This window comes from Glycine soja, chromosome 13, assembly GCF_004193775.1.
Source record: "Glycine soja cultivar W05 chromosome 13, ASM419377v2, whole genome shotgun sequence".
Lineage (NCBI taxonomy): Eukaryota > Viridiplantae > Streptophyta > Magnoliopsida > Fabales > Fabaceae > Glycine > Glycine soja.
The window spans coordinates 2650660-2670407 of NC_041014.1; the positions used below are offsets into that span (position 1 = coordinate 2650660).

The window sequence follows — 19748 nt, forward strand, 5'->3', positions numbered from 1 at the left end:
TTACAATAATAGTATTTTTGCAAATTCAAATATAAAATTATGCATTTCAATGCATGAATTTATAAGGAAAGATTTGTTGCTTCTAGAGTTAAAGTACTTTTGAACTCTCTTAAACTTTAATCCAAACATGCATTAGGTCATTTTTGTTTGTTATTTTTTTCCAAGAAAATAAGGAGTTTACTGTAGGTTCAACTGAGATTGTGCCACTTTGTAGACAACCAGATTTTGAGATTGCTTATAAAGGAACACCATTGAGGATGGATGAAGACAAAGGAGCGATGTTAGACAATGATCATAAGTCTGATCAAGTAAAACAATTATTTACTCCATTGTCATTGTTTCGAAGAAAACAATGCATATTATTACTGTATTGTTGCTTCTAATGACTCTAATGTTGTTTGGACAATCCTCCTTCATTCTATTATTGTGAATTTCTTCATGTCTTATGGAGAATCATGTTTTGACAATGAAGGAGAAAGTTGTGCCTTTGTTGATCATTTAGGCTTTCAAATTCTTTAATTAACAATAATAAAGCCATTGTATTTTTTTAAAAACAAATAAAAAGTAAAATAAATTGAGAACAACCTATAATAGCATGTAAAATCCATTGATCTACAGTGGACCATACGTGTGTTGATGGTCCATTAGAGATAGGGACATAGGGACTACAATGTGTTTTGATAGACATGGGTAGTAGTCAGTCATTTGTCCTGCTTGGTAAATACCTACCATGTGCCTGCTTTGTTACCTGCACGGTTTTGTGATAAGCAAATACCCACGAATGTCATGAGTATTCGTGGATATTTGCAAAAAAATAAAAATAGCTTAAAAATATTTTAAAAAAACACTTTTGTTATGATTTCTATTTTTTCTAATATTTTATTTCAAAAAATAATTTTAATAGCTACAACTAAAATTATTCAAATATTTTACACAATTAAAAATATTCATTGATAATTCTTAAAAATAAAAAATGAATAAATAAAAAAATTATTTTGTTACCTTCAAATAAAATTATCTAAAATTTACTTTACAAAATATAAATAAAAACAAAGCTACACTAAAATATAAGTCTAAATAAAATTATGCTAAAAAAACATAAATAAAAATAATTAAGTATTTTAATAGTGATGGTAATAGATATCCTCCAAAGTATGCTGATACACTTCAAAACATAAGTACAAGTATAAAGTACAGTAGAAAATATGTAAGTATTTTAATATTAATGAGTAATAGATAATTGCCGGTATAAACACCATGATTCATGCACTGTGTAGTTAACAAGAAGTAGTGAAAATATCTGCATCCGTTATCTAAGGATATCAATTAATTAAGTATACTTATTTTTTTTTTATCTGTTACGAATTTTATACACATGTATCCATGATGTGAATTTTTTTTCATCCCTAATTGAAAACTTCATAGCAATAAAAAAGTGATGGTTTTTTTTTTTTCAGTAAAAGAAAAGTTTAAATTATAAAACGAAATACAAAAATTTGGAAAACTTAATCATCTTAAAGAAAAATTTATTTCATCAGTTTTAACTTAGAATAAAACGAAAACTACATTATTTTGGAAATAATATAATTTATTTAGTCTATTATAATTAAATAATATTAACAACAAAATAAATAAATTATTTCTTAATATATAATACCAAAATTAAAAAAAGCATAAAAAACATGATTACAAAAAAATTAAATTAAACACAACCAAAATTCCATTAACCATTAACGTAAGCAAACACACACACACGCTCGAATTTCAAATGGCGAAAGAAAAACATAATTTCCCGCACAAAATTTGATTTGGCTTCGGTCCCCAATCATTGTGTAACCCAAACACGCCTCAATGGAGCCTTCAAAGACCAACGCCCAATCGGAAGAAGACGACACCGTGGCGCTGAGGAAGAAGAGGGCGCGGCGCGTGAGCTTCGCGGACAACGAAATCACCTCCGTCCACGTCTTCCGCCGCGACGACGACTCCACTTCCTCTCCCTCCGAACCCCCTTCTTCTTCCGATCCCTCCGTCCTAGGGTTTTTCCACGACCTCGCCTCCGACAGCGACGACGACGAACAACCGCAACTCGACGACGAAGCCGAAGCCGCAAACTCCTTCCTCCGCCCAATCGGCTCCCCCTCCCCCGGCGGCAGCACCACCGCCGACGACGCTGACTGTGAGCTCTATCTCTTTTCATTTCTCTTCGCTCAGTTTTGCTTATTAACGAGTAAATTACACTAATCATCCTTGAAGTTTCGTGAAATTACACAAATTCTCCCTGAAATCTGACTTACAGGGGAGTCCGGTGTAATGTTTTTCAAAAGAGCAGATAGAAGCAAGGGAGGTTTGTGTAATTTCACAAAATCTAAGGGATAATTAGTGTGATTTACTTTTTATTAATTCAATTTCGTTGCTTCTGATGTACTTACTTACTGCACAGTTGATGACGATGATGATTTTAGAGGTCCGGTGTCGGCGCATTTCATTCGACCGGATCGGTTATCGGACTCAGGCGTCTCGGATGACGTCACGATGGACTCGACGGCATTCTCGCTGCACTACCGGAGTCTCGCTCGCTCGGACTCCGGCGACATCAAGACGCGCCAGTTCGCCGGGATCACGACGCCGAGCTCTCAGGGAAGCTACATGGAGCTCACGGAGGCAAAGAAGAGGCCTGGCCAAGTGGTGCTGGACGCGGATAGCGCTGGCAGAGACTCCAACGACATGAGCATCGACGGAGACCACCAAATGAGTTTTGGATACGACATACTCTCTCCCGCGTTTGATGCTGCTGCAGTTTTGGTAGCAGAAGAAGCACTTAAGGACTTGCCACAACACAACTTGGAAGGTTCGGTTGTTTCGCCAGTCACTCACCTTCACCAGATACAGCCTTCTGATTCTTCAATCAAGGTGAGAATTAATTGCGTTTTCTTTAGTAACTACTTCTAGTTTAGGAGTTTATTTATTAATTTTTTTAAGTTTGAGTAGGTGGTGTCACTTTTGTGTGCATGTTGTATGTGTTTGATTTGACTGATAGTATCAAGTTGTAGGTATGTATGGTTTATTACTTTATTTATGATTTATGATGACACTTTTGTAGCTATCCTTGTATTATTTGCTGTTGCAAATGTTAGGTTACATTCAGGATTAAGCTTATGTTTGTTTTAAAGTTACAAAAAGTACTTTTGCAAATTCTAATACCAAATTGTGTGTTTCAATGCATGAATTGAGAAGGAAAGCTTTGTTGCTTCTAGAGTAAAAGTACTTTTGAACTCTCCCACTATAATCCAAACATGCACTAAGTCATGTTTTTTTGTTTTTTTCTTCTTCAGGAAAATAAGGAGTTTTCTGTAGGTGCAATTGAGATTGTGCCAGTTTGTAGACAACTGAACTTTGAGAATGCTAATAGAGGAACACCACTGAGGGTGGATGAAGACAAAGGAACGGTGTCGGACACCGATCATAAGTCTGATCAAGTAAACCAAAATCCAATACATGGGTCTACACCAGTGTCACTGTCTGGAAGAAAACTATTAGTTATGAGGTCTCCTGATTCATCCAGGCATGCTGGAAATATAACTCAACCTTTAGTGCAATCTGGTTTGTTTGTTCCAGAGGTTCGTGTTGCACATGGTGCAACGCCATCTTCTGTACATAGAAGCATTTTGAAGATGAAAACTCTTGAGACTACTCCTGTCATGTCGGGTCTCAAAGAAGGAATGGACAGATTGAAAGCTAGATTATCAAAATACTCTCCTGGATTTTCTCTGTCAAATATAAAAGATCGTGAATACAAGCAAGATGAAAGTCGCCAAACACCTTTAGAGGAAAAACTGTTTAGTTTAACTCCAGATAGTAACGTGCATAAAGGCTTGGTTGATAGCAATGATCATGGAATTCAGTCATTTAAAAATATTTGCAAATCAAGTCAAAATGAAGAGACTGTGGATGCCAAAATAGATGAGAAAAACTTAAGTTTGATTTCAGCTCATGTTTCTTACAATGATGAAAATCCTAAGGTTGTGGAAATGGGAGCTTCTCCCTCACAGATGACTCATTTAATGAAGGTGGTAGATGTTGACCAGGCAGATAGCATGGTTGAGAAAGGGAAAGATGAAATTCCTGTTCCAAGTCCTCCCATCCAAGAGGTAACACCTCAGTTGCGCTCCCTGCCAGACCCACCCAGTATGCAAGACTTCTCAACCAAGGGTAACTTAGATGGTCATAGTCTTGATAACAGCTACCATTCAACACTCCAAGTAGCTCAGAGCCCTCTTGCTCTTACGAAAGCAGGTATTAATATTTCTTCTGGGAATAAACTGCAAGACCCACCCAGTATGCAAGACTTGACTCCCAAGGGTAACTTAGATGGTCATGGTCTTGATAATAGCTACCATTCAGCATGCCAAGTAGCTCAGAGCCCTCTTACCAAATCAGGTATTAATATTTCTTCTGGGAAGAAACTGCAAGACCCACCCAATATGCAAGACTTGTCTCCCAAAGGTAACTTAGATGGTCATGGTCTTGATAATAGCTACCATTCAGCACTCCAAGTAGCTCAGAGCCCTCTTACCAAATCAGGTATTAATATTTCTTCTGGGAAGAAAAGAAAAGGTGTCGAGATACTAAGCAATGAAGACAATATAGATAAAATAGGGAGGATTGACAGAAGTCCAGAGGTTCATAAAAGTGGGAATGGTGACCTACTCTTACTTTCGGAGCAAACAGGTTATATGAGAAGTGAAAGAGAAAAGCTTGGAGATCAGACTTCGAATGATGGGGATCTTGTATGGCTACTGTTTTATGTTGCATTATATGTAATTTCAGATGTTTAGATGGGCATCTGAACTTTTCAATTACCTTGCAGATTCTTAAAAAATTCTTAGCCAGAACAAATCAGTTGCTACCTCCTTCAGTTGATAAGCTAAATTTGAGATCGGTATGTTCTAATTTCTGGGTGTAGACTTAGAAAACTATAGTATTCAAATAAAAAATTTTGGATACTGTTGCTTAGCTTTTAGTTTTGATTGTTCACATAAATTTGTCATAGCTATTTATATAAATAATTCTTTTCCCCCTCTCAATATTTAGATTGGCAGGCTGGAAGATATTTTGGTTCATCTGCAGAAAGTTAAGAAGAAAGAGATTCTTTGTTCAGAAATTCAATCTCAGGTCTTGTTAGATTAGATAATCAAATTTAGTACACCTTTTTGGTTTTATTATATCATGAACAAGCTTACATTTTATAGTAATTAGAACATATTACTTGCTGCAAAGACAGTTTAAACCTGGCATCTGTTTATTAGCATGACATGATTCTTGTTTGTTTGTTTTTTTTGCAGCTCAAAATAACTGATCCTTTAAACATTCTTAGAGACAAGAGGTATGTTTATGTTGTTTGACCAAGTAACACTGTGAATTGTGAATTATGCTGTTTGATACACGTATGGTTATGGAACTGTTTTGGATATGATTGGTGATGTGAACTTAGGGTAATCTTTTGCAGAGTTGCTGAAACAAGAACATTGCTGTATAATATAGCATATGAGAAGGCAAAATTACAATTATTGCACGTGAAGCATGACAAGTTGCAGGTATTCTATCTTCCATGAATAGTATTTAACAATGCTCACAGTTGGTGACATGAACTTCCCTTGTAAACAGAAAAAGGTACAACAGGTAAGCTCTGGGCTTCAGGAGTGTGAGATGATAAAATTAAATTCCATCCCATCTTCATCTAAAAGTGGGGCAATGGACACTCAAGCCGGTGATAGTCATTCCCAGGGAAAATATCAGGTATAATCATGTGTGTAAAGTATTTATATAAATTGACCTGGAAGTGGAACCTGGGGACCATAATTGAAACATGGTTGTTGGAAAAAAATTTCACTGGTGTGCAGTGGATCCACTGTGAATACTCAAAACAGGGTTGCCTTTTATCCGGCTCTAGATATTGTTAAGAGAAATAGAGAATGATAGACATGATGAAATTGTGTCTGAAGTACTTAGTGGAGCTTAATTATATTGACCAAAAACGATGAATACACATATTGCAGTTATCCTAAATTCATCATTACTGTAGTTGCATGATTTTCTTAGCCCATACCACGAACCTAGATGCTATTTACATATTTTCACCAATTCCTTATTTAATTAGGGCTTTTAGTATAGTATTAAGATACTTAAGGAGTTAGCACATTGTCTTATGGATAACATCATATTACAACTCATCATATCATTTCACACGGATCATATCATTATATAAGAGAATATTATTTAGAATCTTTATTCTTTCTCTTCCTTCTTTTATATGTCTGAAATCAACTTTATTTTGACAAAGGGCCAAAGAAGTATGAGCTAAACAAAAGTAGATGAGCCAACTTTTTCTGAAGAAAATAAAATGATTGTGTTGGACTCGAGAGTTTGAACACAAACTGGAAGATTTAATTGAAAGGATTCTGGAATTAATTTGGAATTTGTAGTACAGATTACCAAACACGCATAAGCCTAAACCCTAACAAGGAATCTCCTTCAAGAAAACATCCTCAATTTAACACACATTGAATCTCACATCCTATTTAAGAAATACACAATAAAATAATTGATATCACCATTTTGTTGTAAAGATCTTCCAAGCATAGTGGTTAATCGTTTTTTTTTTTTTGATCGGCAAATATAAGTATATTTATATATATAATAGCAATTGAGTACCAGAGGTACTTTGTACAAAAATAGAATTCCATAAATATGATTCCTCATTGAATAGGAATCATACTAAATAGAATTCCATAAATATGGCTACATGTTTAATTTACAGCTGCTAAAAGCCAATAAAGCTACCCTCTACTGATACAAAAAACCCTGTCTAATGTGGGTTGACCAATGATTAAAATGCAGGGAGAAATCCTTCTCTAAGTGTCTGAGCCAAGTCCAGATTAAAAACATTGCATCCTCTATCAGCTTGTTGCCATTAAAAGTAGCATTAGAGAATATGATTCTGTTGCGCATCTGCCATATGGACCATACCACAGCCAACCACCAACATTGCCATCTCTTTACCCTTATGCCATCCACCTGAACATATGAGTGTTGGAGGAAGTGGCATTTTGGTTTTAATGGAAGGGCACTTTTAATATTCATCCAAGACATGGTTTCCCACCAAATGGGCAGGATTTTCATGCAGTGAATGAATAAATGAGATGCCTCCTCCTCTTCCCTACCACAAAAAGGACATGTTAAATCCATTATCTGCACTTGTCTCCTCTCTGCAGATTCTTCTTAGTTGGCAATCTATCCCTAAACAATCTCCAAGCAAATACAGCGAATTTTCTAGGAATCTTTAACTTTCAAATCTCCTCAAAACAGTCCTCCTTACTTCCAGCTGCTCCCCTCTCCCATAACATTTTTTTTTTTGAACTGCAAATATCATATATATTGATAACTGAAAACTGAAAGTACCAGAGGTACTACAGGTTATAAATATAAATTACAACAAAAAAGCCATATAGGCACCCAGCCAAACCATCACATACAACCAGCCCTTCCTAAAAATTTAGATAAAAACTAAAGGCATTGCTGAGGACCACTGTGTGAAAGGGACAGTGAAGTCCTTTTCCCACCCTTTCAGCCATGTCCATATAAGGAAAAGAGTGTTATCTGCCAATTTAGAGATATCAAAGGATTGGTTTTGGAAAACAATATCATTCCTGACTTTCCAAATTGATGCTGTAGCTGCCAGCCACCAGATTTTCCATCTTCTACCGACAGTCCGATTTCCTACAGTAGGAGCATGTTGAAGGAAATTATCCATTGGTCTACAATGGATGGTCCTGTCTTCCTTCACCCAGGATAGAAATTCCCACCACAAAGGTTGAATTTTGTCACATGTGAAGAATAAATGGGGAGCAGATTCAGGCTTGCTGTTGCAGAAGGGGCACAGGTCATTATTAATAAGGATTTGCCTCTTGGCCAAGTTGTCCTTAGTGGGAAGTCTATCCCATAACAATCTCCAAGCAAAGGACAGTGCTCTCGGGGGGATTTTGATATCCCAAAGTTGCCGGAAAGCCAGGTACTGGACCTCAGAAAACTGCTCATCTTTTAGAAGCTGGTAGGCCGATTTAGTAGAGAAGTTGCCACTAATGTCAGCTCTCCAAACCCAAGTGTCATTGAGATTGCTATTAAGCCTAGTCATTGAAATGAGATCAATGAACTTGGAAGCAATTTCTGTCTCATGATCAAACAGGTTTCTTCTCCAAAGAAGATTCCATTCCCAACCATCCTCAGAAAAGGATCCCATATCAGCCGCTGTATGATTTCTTTGAGAAGAGATTGAGTATAACTCTGGAAATTGATCTTTGAGAGGGAATCCATCCTCAGCCTATACATCTTCCCAAAACAAAATTTGGTCACCCCTACCCATCTTCCAGCAGAATTGTTTCAAGACAGCATTCATATTATGATCTTGGTTGAGAGCCTTTAGATCAGCCCACCAATTGGAGAAATAGTGTTTGTGATGCCCCTTGTCCAGTCCTCTCCACCCCTTATATTTGGAAATCAAGATCCTATTCCACAGCTGGTCTGGTTGATGAAACATGAACCATTTCCATTTGATTAGTAGAGAATTATTTAAAATTCTCAAGTCTTGGATCCCCAATCCTCCTGCATCTCTAGAAGCACAGTATTGTGTCCAAGAAATCCAAGCTATCTTCTCATCTGATTTCCCTCCCCACAGAAATTGTCTTTGGATGGAGGATAGCCTATTAATTACTGTTTTAGGGGCCTTGAAGAAGGAAAGGTAGAACAAAGGTAAAGCTGTTAAAACAGCCTTAATAAGAGTGAGTCTGCCAGCCATGGATATGTTTCTCTTATTCCACCTATTCAACCTATCTTCAAATTTCCTAATTACAGGATCCCATATCATCCTTCTTTTGGGATTAACAGCAATCGGAATTCCTAAATAGCTGAAAGGAAATTGAAGTAAGGCGCAGTTAAGATGATTTGCAGCATGAAGACACCAATCTTCTGTTTGCCCAATAGCTCCAAATTTGCTCTTAGCAAAGTTAATTCTCAAACCAGACACCAGCTGAAAACATCTTAGGATACCCTTCACAGTTTTGACATTTTCCATAGATGCTTCTCCAAAGAATATCGTGTCGTCAGCATATTGAAGAATGTCAACAGGCACCTTGTTGCTTCCCACCAAGAAGCTAGAGAAACACTGCTTTGACACAGCTTCCCTCATGAGACCTGTCAATCCTTCAGCCACTAGATCAAATAAAAAAGGGGCCAAAGGGTCCCCTTGTCTCAACCCTCTTTGAGGTTTGAATTCAGCAGTAGGACTGCCATTCACAAGGACAGATATGGAAGCTGAAGTAAGGCACCCCCTGATCCACCTAGACCACTTCTCAGGAAATCCCATTCTGTTGAGCATATAAAAAAGAAACTGCCAAGAGACAGAATCGTAGGCCTTCTCGAAGTCCACTTTGAAAATCATGCAAGGTCTCTTAGATCTTCTAGCCTCCTCGACCACTTCATTTGCCACCAAAACACCATGAAGCAGCTGTCTCCCTTTAATAAAAGCTGTCTGCCTCTCATCAATAATCTGAGACATGATGTTTCTCATCCTATTAGCCAGCAATTTGGTGATAACTTTATACATACAACCTATGAGGGAGATAGGCCTGAAGTCACTAATGAGCTGGGGATCCTTTATCTTAGGTATCAGAGCAATGAAGGAAGAGTTGCTTCCTTTAGGGAAAGTAGCATTAACATAGAACTCTGATATAAACCTAAGGAATTCAGGTTTTAAATCCTCCCAAAAGAATTTAATGAATCTGAAGTTGAAACCGTCTGGCCCCGGACTTTTATCATTTCCACAGCTCCACATAGCACATCGCACCTCTTCTTCTTTAAAAGGTTCAATCAAAGAATCCCTCTGAATATGAGTTAAAACATTGAATGAGACTCCATCCAAGTTAGCCCTATGCAGCTGGGATTCCTGAAATCTTCTCTGGAAATGCTGCATTATTTCAGCTTTAATGAGGTTAGGGTCTTCCACCCAACAGTTGTCAATTGTTAACCCTCTCAAGTTGTTTCTTCTCCTGCTGTGATTAATTAATTTATGGAAATAATTGGAGTTGCTGTCCCCCTCCTTTATCCATCTGCTTCTGGACTTTTGTCTCAAGGTGGATTCATAGAAATTAGCCTTGTCCCAAAGCTCAGCTTGAAGCTTTTTCAGCAGCTGAACTTGTTGCTCAGAAGGTTGGGATGACAAAGAGTTCTCCAATTCATTCATCTCCTGCTGGATTTGATTCACCTTGGTACACATGTCTGCTGCATTCTCTTTACTCCATAGCTTCAGTCTAGCTTTTAAGATCTTGAACTTATTTTTTAAAACAAATCCACCCCATCCGAAAGGCTGGTTGTCAGCCCAACAGTCCCTCACCACTTTCTGGTACTCCTTGTTGAGCCAAGCATCAAAAACCTTGAAAGGCTTTGGACCCCAGTCGATGCTTTTTGATTTCAAAATTATGGGACAGTGGTCAGAGTAGTTCCTTTCTAAATTACATTGGGAGCTATCTGGCCATTTATCTAACCACCCATCACTAACCAAGACTCTATCAATCTTGCTTTTACAAGATCCATTAGGCCTGACCCAGGTAAAAGGCTTTCCCATGCAAGGTATATCCTCAACTTCTAAATCGGCAATCCACTCATTAAACTCAGCTATGGTACTGTTATCAGAATTGCTGCGATTGCATCCCATTCTTTCTGAAGGATGTCTAATGCAATTGAAGTCCCCTAGAAAACACCAACTTGAGTCTTGGGATTGAGTCTTTATGTTTTTTAAATTCTGCCACAGCTGTCTCTTTCCTTGGAGGTCACAGGGAGCATATATGTTAACCACAACCACCCTATGCATGTCAGGCAGCCAAACTCCACCTAGCAAAATGAAGTCTTTGTCCATAACCTGAGAATCAACCTGAAAAGTATTAGGGTTCCAGGCACAGAGGAGCCCCCCAGCAGCATTGATAGCAGGTTGCCAAACCCAAGCCACGTCAGATTGGCCCCACAAAGATCGACAGCAGGCTTCATCCAAAGCTTCTCTCTTAGTTTCTTGAAGGCATAACAGATCTATTTTGAATTTCCCCACCAACTTCCTGATAGAGGTCCATTTAATTCCTCTACCTAACCCTCTAATGTTGTAAGATAAGATATTCATCGCAGAATCTTCCTATTGCCCAGCTCCATAGCCTCTTTCCTGTCCCGATATTCCATATTAACAAAGCTGTGAATACCATCTTCCTGTTCCATATCAGCAGCTTGAACACCCAGAATCTTCGCGAGACACCATTGCTGTTTGGCCTGTTCTATGGCTTGAGAATTATTTTCTGCTGCATTTATAGAAAGTTGACCTTTCTCAGAATCGTCAGATTTAGGGCCATTGTCAATCAGCCCACTAACATGCTGCTGACCAATGCCCTCCTTTATCAAGTTTGGTTCTTCAGCAACAGGCTCAAGAGATATAGCTCTTGCTGATGCGCTTCGTTGCCTTGAATAAACTTTAGAGAACATATCCGGGCTTTCTTTAGCTAAATGGGCCTTAGATGGATAAATATTCTTGTTGCACCCCTCAGACTTTCCTATTGGGCCCAACTTAGTACTTGGGCCACTCTCCAAATGAAGTTGCGTAGACAATTTATCTAGGTGCAGTCCCGTAGCCACTTGTGCTGCCAAGCTTTCCCCATTTAAGTTAAACACCTTTTGAGGACTTCCTTCAACATTCAAAATGTTTCCCGAAAGATCTCCATCCTCCTGCCATGACCCAGCTTTTGCCTTAGTCGAGGTTTCCTTTTCCGGTGCTTCAACTCCTGTGATCTTCTTTGCCGGGTACTTAGCAGAGTCAACATTAGCTAAAAGGGGAGGCTGAGACCGGTTATGGTCATCTCTAACCGCTGACTTCTTCCTGCAGGTGTCGTCAGAGGTATTATTACCCGTCGGACTACAGTGGGTAACGGTACCTTGGCCGAGACCACTGGTTATGTCGTGAGACCAGTGGTTCGAGCCGTGGGTCGTCTTCTTCACAGATAACTCCGGCGAGAACGAGAACGTCGTGTCGGAGGCGTCGTCGTCTGCTCCGTCATGTCCGTCATCGGACGGAATCTCATCAGTCCAATCATCATGCACATCGTTCCGCTTGTGCCTCGCGTCGCCATCTTCTCCGATCTCCTCCACCATCCAAACGTTATGGTCTATGTTCCCCAGGCGAACAGTGACTAGCTTGGTAATCGTCGGCGGGAGTGGGGTTCGGACTAACAGCCGTGCCCGGTCCAAACGTCGGCGATCCTCGGTATCATCATCTGGTTCTATCACGTCACCAATACATGCAACAAGCTTCCGCATGTTATCAGTATCCCAAACCTCAATCGGGAAGCCCCATAACTGTATCCAAATGACCCGATTATTTGGTTTGAGTCCTGGTCGCCACTTCTCTAGAGAATAAAATATTGATTTGCCACCGTCCATCTCCGATGATATGATTTGTTGGGCTGTATCGTTGGATAATCCGGTGAGCAGAACCATGTCATCACCCAGAAATTTGGTACGAACGTTGTACCCAAAATCCCACGATATACGATCCTCCATGCTCTCCATCGCCATAGGTGTTTTTAGTTTCCCAACCCAAGCCCCATTGCACCAGTAGTCGTCGTTGTCATTGGTTGGGATGGAAAGAACGAAAGATGAGGCTACGTCTGTCACCTTATTGCCTGAAACACCACCCTTAGCCGTCACCTCTGCGTATGATCTCATTCGAGGTATAGAGCCTTCTTGTCGACCTTTGTTAGCGTTTTTCTTTTGCTCCCCTCCTTTTGTGATGATTGACTGCACGACTTGAGTTCTGGTTGGTCTAATTGGTCTGGCAAATCTGGGAATATTAACAAAGAGCTTCTGGTCTTTGATGAATATGTTATCCAGATGAACCTCCAGGCGTTTAACATCCGACACTCCTTTAAACCGCACGAAACCATATCTTCTTCCATCCTTATTGCGACGTTTGGCGATATATACCTCGCGCACATCCCCCCATCTCTTAAAGTTTTCCCACAAAGTTACTTCGTTAGCTTCGTCAGGGAAGTGAGTAAAATAAAAGGATGTGATATCATCCTTATATCTCCAGTTGGGATAGTGCTCTGATGGCTTACTTCTTGTATCATGGTTATCAGAAGTTTTGTGGGTTTCTGCGTTTTTCTTCCGTGCTTTCGCTGATCTCCGACTGATGACCTCCGTCCATTCTCCTTCCTTCTCATATTTGTCGTCCTTCCCATGTTCGTTATGCCACCCCTTATCCTCAGAATTCCCCCTTTGTTCACTATCACTCCATCTTCGTCGTTGTCTTCCTCTTAATTTCCCCTGAGACCGTTGATGATCTCGTGGCAAGGAATGAAGTCTAGCATGTCTCTGATCTCCACCTAGCAATCGCTCCCTCGTTCTACCAGTGATCGTCGTACCCTCTCTCGGACCATCTCTGTGTCTCGCTCTATGGCTATCTCTGACGCCGTCACCCTGTATGTCTCTATCTCTCTCGCTCTCCAGCTTTGTCTCTCACTTTCTCTCTCTCTCTCTCTCTTTCTCTCTCTCTCTCTTTCTCTCTCTCTCTTTCTCTCTCATCTCTCTTTTATACCTTGACGGGTCTCCCCTCCCATAACATTTGATAGGCACTGCTTGTAGAGTATGTGCCTGAAGGGTGTCCTGTCCACTCCCATACATCAACTCCCTGTTGCTGTATATGCCTACCTTCGACCTCTTCAAGGAAGCTGACAGCAGAATCAATTTCAGAGTCAAACAGTGGTCTTCTCCATAGGAAATGCCACTCCCAACCATTATCCTTGTGAGATCCCATTTGTCGGATAGTGTGGTGCTGCTGTGATGAAATGAGATAAAGTCTAGGATGTTTTTCTGCTAATGATTCCTCCTGACACAACCACCTATCCTCCCAAAATTTAATCCTGTCTCCAACTCCTACCTTCCATCGGAATCCATCTTGGATAGCTCTGCCTTGGTATGGATGACCCATAGCCCTTTTTATATCCCTCCACCAAATAGATTCATTGGCTGGCCTTCCACCTTCCTCCCCACCCCTCCATCCACCATATTTAGACTCCAATACTCTAGTCCAAAGATCTCCTTGGCACTGTAACAAATACCGCTTCCAATTGCCTAGTAGAGCAAGATTAAAAGCGTTGATGTCCTTGATGCCAAGCCCTCCCCTTTCTTTTGGTAAGCATATTGTGTCCCACCTAATCCATGCGATCTTGTTTTGGTCAGGACCAGCTCCCCATAGAAATCGACGTTGTATTTTCACTAGCTTATCCACCACTAATTGAGGCACCCTGAAAAAAGAAAAGAAATAATTTCTAATCGTGGATAGCTGTGTGGAGCTGATGACCCCATAAATGCTATACAATGAAAATAATTTCTAATCACAAAAATAGATGATCAGATTTTAAAATTACTCGAAACATTATCATTATTTATGCTCAAATATTGATAGTTTAAAGATACAACCACCATTAATCAAAGGCATAATTAACTATAATAAATCAACTATATTCTGTTTAATCCTAAGGTTTGTCAGATGCATGATATATTTTCCTTTGCATTTGTTCCCAGTTCCTGTTCATAGTTTGATGGTGCAACTTGATCATAAAAAGTTCGACCTGTTGTGCTGTGCGTTTGCATTTCAATTGGCAAATTTTATCGTTCATTGCTAGGTTTCTTGCAAAAAAGTATTGGAAACGAAGCAGGAGCTTGAAGCTTTGGAATCAAATGCAAAGTCCTTGAGTGAATTCTTACATAGCCACTGCAAGATGGAAGGGGATCAAAGCTATACCAACACCATTAAAGCTGTTTCTGGTTATTTGCAGAAGAGGATGCCTTGCAAATCTATATGCCAGAATTTGAAGGTTGTGTGACACTGACTTTAAATATGGTCCTTGTCCACATACAAGATATAATATCATTTTCTGAATTCTGGCAAACATCTTATTTGTTTCTGCTTTTTCTCCCCAGTTGTGGGAAATTGAAGATTTTGAGTGCAAGGATGGTTGTTACAAAGTATGTCTCAACTATTGTGGTTATGTAACCCAAAGGTTAGTTAATTTTGCTTCATTTCCTTATTTTTTGTGATTGAAAAGCTTAAGTATATCTTTTATGTTATGATGATTAAATATGGAAGTTCCTACTTATTTTGATGGAATGTAGGTTCACAGTAAATACTGGCCAATCTAGCATAATAATATCAAATAACTTGAATGATGTGAATATTGGGAAGGTAATTTGGTTGACAATTTATCTGTTTTATTACAACATTCAATATTCATACCTTTTTCTTTTCTAATATGATGTGTTTATTTTCAGACCTTCCCAAACTTGGATGCTGTTTCTGCATTTTTGTTTGTCCTAAATCCTCATACCACAAAGAAATGCAGTGGTTCAAGCATTATGGCACGTGAGACACAGGTACAATACTTTATTTCTTATGATAATTTTCTTGTAGCAAGTTAGTTTTATTTCATTTTTGTCTCATAGTTTGATGGGCTTCAATGCTGGGTGTACAATTAATGAAGACTATTGTAGAAAGAAAAAGAGCAACAAGGATGATTTGAGAGAGGGGATGGTAGTTATGCAGGACTCTAACCAACATGACACGTGACAGCAACAGATGGGGGAGAAGGATGCTGAAATCACCAATGGGGGGTGGGGGGTGGGTGCTGAGTAGTGGGAGTGAGGGGATCGTGTGGGGAAAACTAGTGGGTTGGCGTTGGCTGGTGCCATAGGGCAGAGAACTCTCCTGATACTTTTCTTTCATTGGTTCTTGGTTATTTTCCTCATTCTGCTACTCTTGTTTTGTAACCACTTGTTCTCTAGAATCTTTCCAATTAATTCTATACTAATTCAGTCTCTATCAGTTACCATCCTGTCTGTGCCTGCATGTAAGCCTTTTCAATGTATTTTCATTGTTTACCTTCTGCGACTACTTCATTGTTCACACGATACTGTCCTTGATGAATATATTCATGAAGATCACCAGAGAAAAGCATGCAGCATCCTGCTGAATGATGAAGTGGCTAGTTTTGCTAGCGTAGTGGCCATAGAAAGAAAGCCAAATGTAAAAGTCATTTTTCCATAGAGGGAAAGTGTCTGCATAGTCCAGGTCAAAGATTTGAGCATATCCTTTGACTGCTAGAGACTTGAGGCCATCAATTTTCCATTCTTGAATGTATGAATCTGATGACAGCCTGCAATGGATTTCTTGGAGGTAAAGGGACTAGTTTCCAAGCTGCCAAATTGAAATGCATTCATTTCATCAAATGTGGCTTGTCACCACCCAAGATCGGATAAAGCTCCAGCTGGAGACATAGGGATAGACAAAAGAAGAAACACAAACCTATTGCAAAGAAGACAGTGATAATTCAGAGCAACATAATGAACAGTGGGGTTATAAGTTGATCGTATACTTATTTATTTCTTGGGCATACAGTGTTCTTTTACATCCTCATAGGTTTCAAGTATTAAAAAATAGCAACTGATAATTACTGCTATTCTTCCAAGTTCCAATATCCTGTTGTAGCTGACATGCTATTCTATGCAGATAACCAGTTCACTGCTAAGTAATTTGCTAGATGTGGTTGAGGAGGTTCAATCAGCTCAGATAGAGATTAGAAATTTGGTTGGTGCAAAGTTCTATTCTCATTCAGGTTAACAAGTTTTCTTTACTCTTTGAAATCTTCTCATTTCAGCCATGGAGTTGAATCCTCAATTATGTGCTGAAAATTCTACTAATATTTGATTGGAAGTTGATGCTACCTTGCATTTTCATTGAAACATGTTGATAAGGCCAAACTGAATTTTCTCTTTAATTCATACCGCCTTTGCAGTTCAGCGGCTTGATTTGCAGCTGTCCTTCATTGATTTCTGTAGTGGGAGAAAGGTTAAAGTGACCTTTGATATAACATGCTTAAAATGGTAAAATTTTGCATCCTTTTTGTTTTCAATTTCATGTCCTTCTGAGTTGATCCTTTCTTGTTGGGTGTTCCATATCCAATCTTCATTCTGATTTTGTATTCGCACTTTATATGCACCTGCAATTTATCTTAATTTTTTTATTATTATTATTAGGCCTAAATATGTTTAAGATTCCTTCAAATATAATGGTTTTTACTTTTAGTCGTGGGAATTTTTTTTTTAGGTTTTTGATTCATGTTTGCCGTTACATGTTTTGGTCTCTGCTGACTGCCATAAACGGGGCCATTAACCGCAATATGTTATATGTTCCTGAAATCATAAAACCTAGTTAAACCACTATTATTATTAATATTACAATTACTATCATTATTATTTTGCAACAGAAATTTAATATTTATTGTGATCTGGTTTTACTGTGACTGGTTTCAACTCCTGATTAGCCAATGCTCGTTGATCTGATTTGAAGTATTATTTCTACATTTTAGTTTTTTCATAATACTATTCTTATGTGAGATTAGCTTGATTTTTGGTTCAATGTTTTTGCATTTGCAACTAAAGACACTGATTGATTTGGAAAATGGTTTCTGAGCAGTGGGGTCTATCCTGCTGAGGTCCTTCCATCTCAAATACTTGATCCTTCCAGTGGGGAACAAAAGTCTCTGCCTTCATCGCTTGTAGATGAACTCAGAACTGCTGCAGAGAGTGTGAGAGTTGGATATTCAAGAATTATTAGACTTTGTAGATGTATTTCCCAGGTAGTTCAGGCTTCAACAAAAAGCAGATGATTGGTAATTATGGCTCCTCTGATTGCTTTCGTTGTTGCCATGATAGTTCATTAGTTTCATCTTGTTTATCTTCGCTTCACATCATGGTGTTGCTACAAACGGGTGACAATGTCGTGCAGTATGCGGAAAATTCATGTTATTATCCACTGGATAATGCTACAATGAGTTTGAGACAATGATTTGGTTGAAATCGGTTTAAGGCCTGTAGATTTTTTCAGCTAAAAAGATATTGTTTTTCTTTTATAAAAAAATAATGGAAGAAATCATAATATTTGAAAGACATTATTTTTATTTTTTAAACAATTTATTTAAGATTCGCATGGCTAGAAAGAAAACGTAAGTATCTTTTTTATCAATACAAATTTATATAAAAAATTCATGGGATGTTTCTATTAAATCGTCATGGATCTATAGTGATTTATATATTAATATATTTTTATGTAATATCTAAAGAAATTTAAATATAAATTGAAATTGAAATCCTAAATACAAAATTTTGAATTAGATTTAAATTCAGTGTATAAAAGAAGAGATTTAAATTATCAAAAAATAGGAATAATAAATTTATTAGGTAAAAACAATTTTAATATTTAGACAAACAATGAATCTATTAAAACTATTAGACCAATGAACTTGGAAATATACTTATATGAAAACAATTATAACAATGAACTTAAAAACTATTAAAAACACAAAAATAGACTATAGTCTAGATTTAATTTACATGGATAAGATAAAACAATTCCACGAAATAATTTTGATTTTTGTCATGTAATTAAATATAATTTAATTAGGTATGGTTTGCTGTTGTTTATGGTTACATAGGAAATTAGGAATGGTATCATCTTTAGAAGTGTAATAGTTAACAGCGAATACTTGATTGAGTTAATTAAATGTAGAACTTGGTTTGCTTAAATCCAAGGATTGGATTTTTATGTTTTCAGATGCAAAAAGGTTGGATATCTTTTGTACCTCATTTTATATATATTTTTTCTTTGGCTGATAAAAAATAATTGAATATGTTTACTGCAAACAATTTAATCAAACATGCATTTTCTTCTTCATTATGATTGTAGTTGAAGGTGGTTTTATAGGATTGGAAGGAAGTTGTTGCGGCAACTGTTGGTTGGACAACATTTGATTTTCTTCCTCATCATGATTTTGTTTCTCGTTTTTCACTTCCAGGAAAAAAAAACGATTGTAGTTGTTGAAGGTGGTTTTATAGGAATGGAAGTTGTTACTGCAAGTGTTGGTTGGACAACATTATGCTGTTAGTGGAATTATCCTTTTGGAGAAAATATTTTTCAAATTCATGAAAGTTTCAAATTAGAAATTTAGCCAAATTGGTTGCTGCAGTATTTTACGCACAATAACTTATGTCAATGCAGAAAGTTTCCTTCCAACTAAATAAACTGTTACGGCTGTTAGTTATGTCAATGCAGTTGCTTCAAATTTGTGGATACCACACAGCCACAGTAACCTATTGAGAAAGTGAATGCCTTATGATCCTGGCATAAGAATGTTTTTTGGCAGCAATTTTCTTCACTTTTGTTTTGCTTGGGACGATTACACGAGCTTTCAATGTTTCCTTCTAACTATACAGGCACCAGTTACTATTTATTGGGTGTTAACAACTTTGTTAGGTTTCTCATTAGGTGGCTGCTGTGCTGTTACAGGGTATGTTTTGAGTAGCACTTTCTTTGTACTGCTTTGGTACTTCTTTGTGCTGTAGTTTGGCCCTTTTTAGTAAATATGTTTTTCTTATAAAAAAGAGTTAATGGGTAGTATTAACGAATTTGACAGCAATTCAGAACCAGTGAAAGAATTCATGATCCTCGTGTCTTAGATTGCGACGAGAAATGCATCCCTTATCTATTCTTGTGGAATTAAACCCCAAATGTCAAGCATTGTAGCCAAAGCAACTATGAAGATTTAGTG

At 38.0% G+C, this 19748-nt stretch overlaps 1 protein-coding gene across 1 annotated transcript; it reads left to right on the top strand.

Moving 5' to 3' along the window:
• The first annotated feature begins 1754 nt into the window (after positions 1–1754).
• LOC114382647 lies at positions 1755–18088 on the top strand. Its single transcript, XM_028342207.1, has 15 exons — positions 1755–2176; positions 2441–2910; positions 3333–4787; positions 4868–4939; positions 5092–5172; positions 5343–5383; positions 5507–5594; positions 5665–5796; positions 14772–14963; positions 15070–15149; positions 15262–15331; positions 15418–15519; positions 16652–16757; positions 16938–17025; positions 17618–18088. Exons 1-15 carry the CDS (start codon positions 1852–1854, stop codon positions 17808–17810), a joined length of 3495 nt encoding a protein of 1164 aa, XP_028198008.1. The 5' UTR covers positions 1755–1851; the 3' UTR covers positions 17811–18088.
• The last annotated feature ends 1660 nt before the right edge of the window (positions 18089–19748 follow it).

What these genes read in the sequence shown, in the direction of transcription:
- LOC114382647 (XM_028342207.1), top strand. Translation starts at nt 1,852, where the DNA reads ATGGAGCCTTCAAAGACCAACGCCCAATCGGAAGAAGACGACACCGTG. An exon ending in CTTCGAATGATGGGGATCTT is followed by an intron (nt 4,788 to 4,867) that starts GTATGGCTACTG and finishes ATTACCTTGCAG; the next exon opens with ATTCTTAAAAAATTCTTAGC. An exon ending in GTTCAGAAATTCAATCTCAG is followed by an intron (nt 5,173 to 5,342) that starts GTCTTGTTAGAT and finishes TTTTTTTTGCAG; the next exon opens with CTCAAAATAACTGATCCTTT.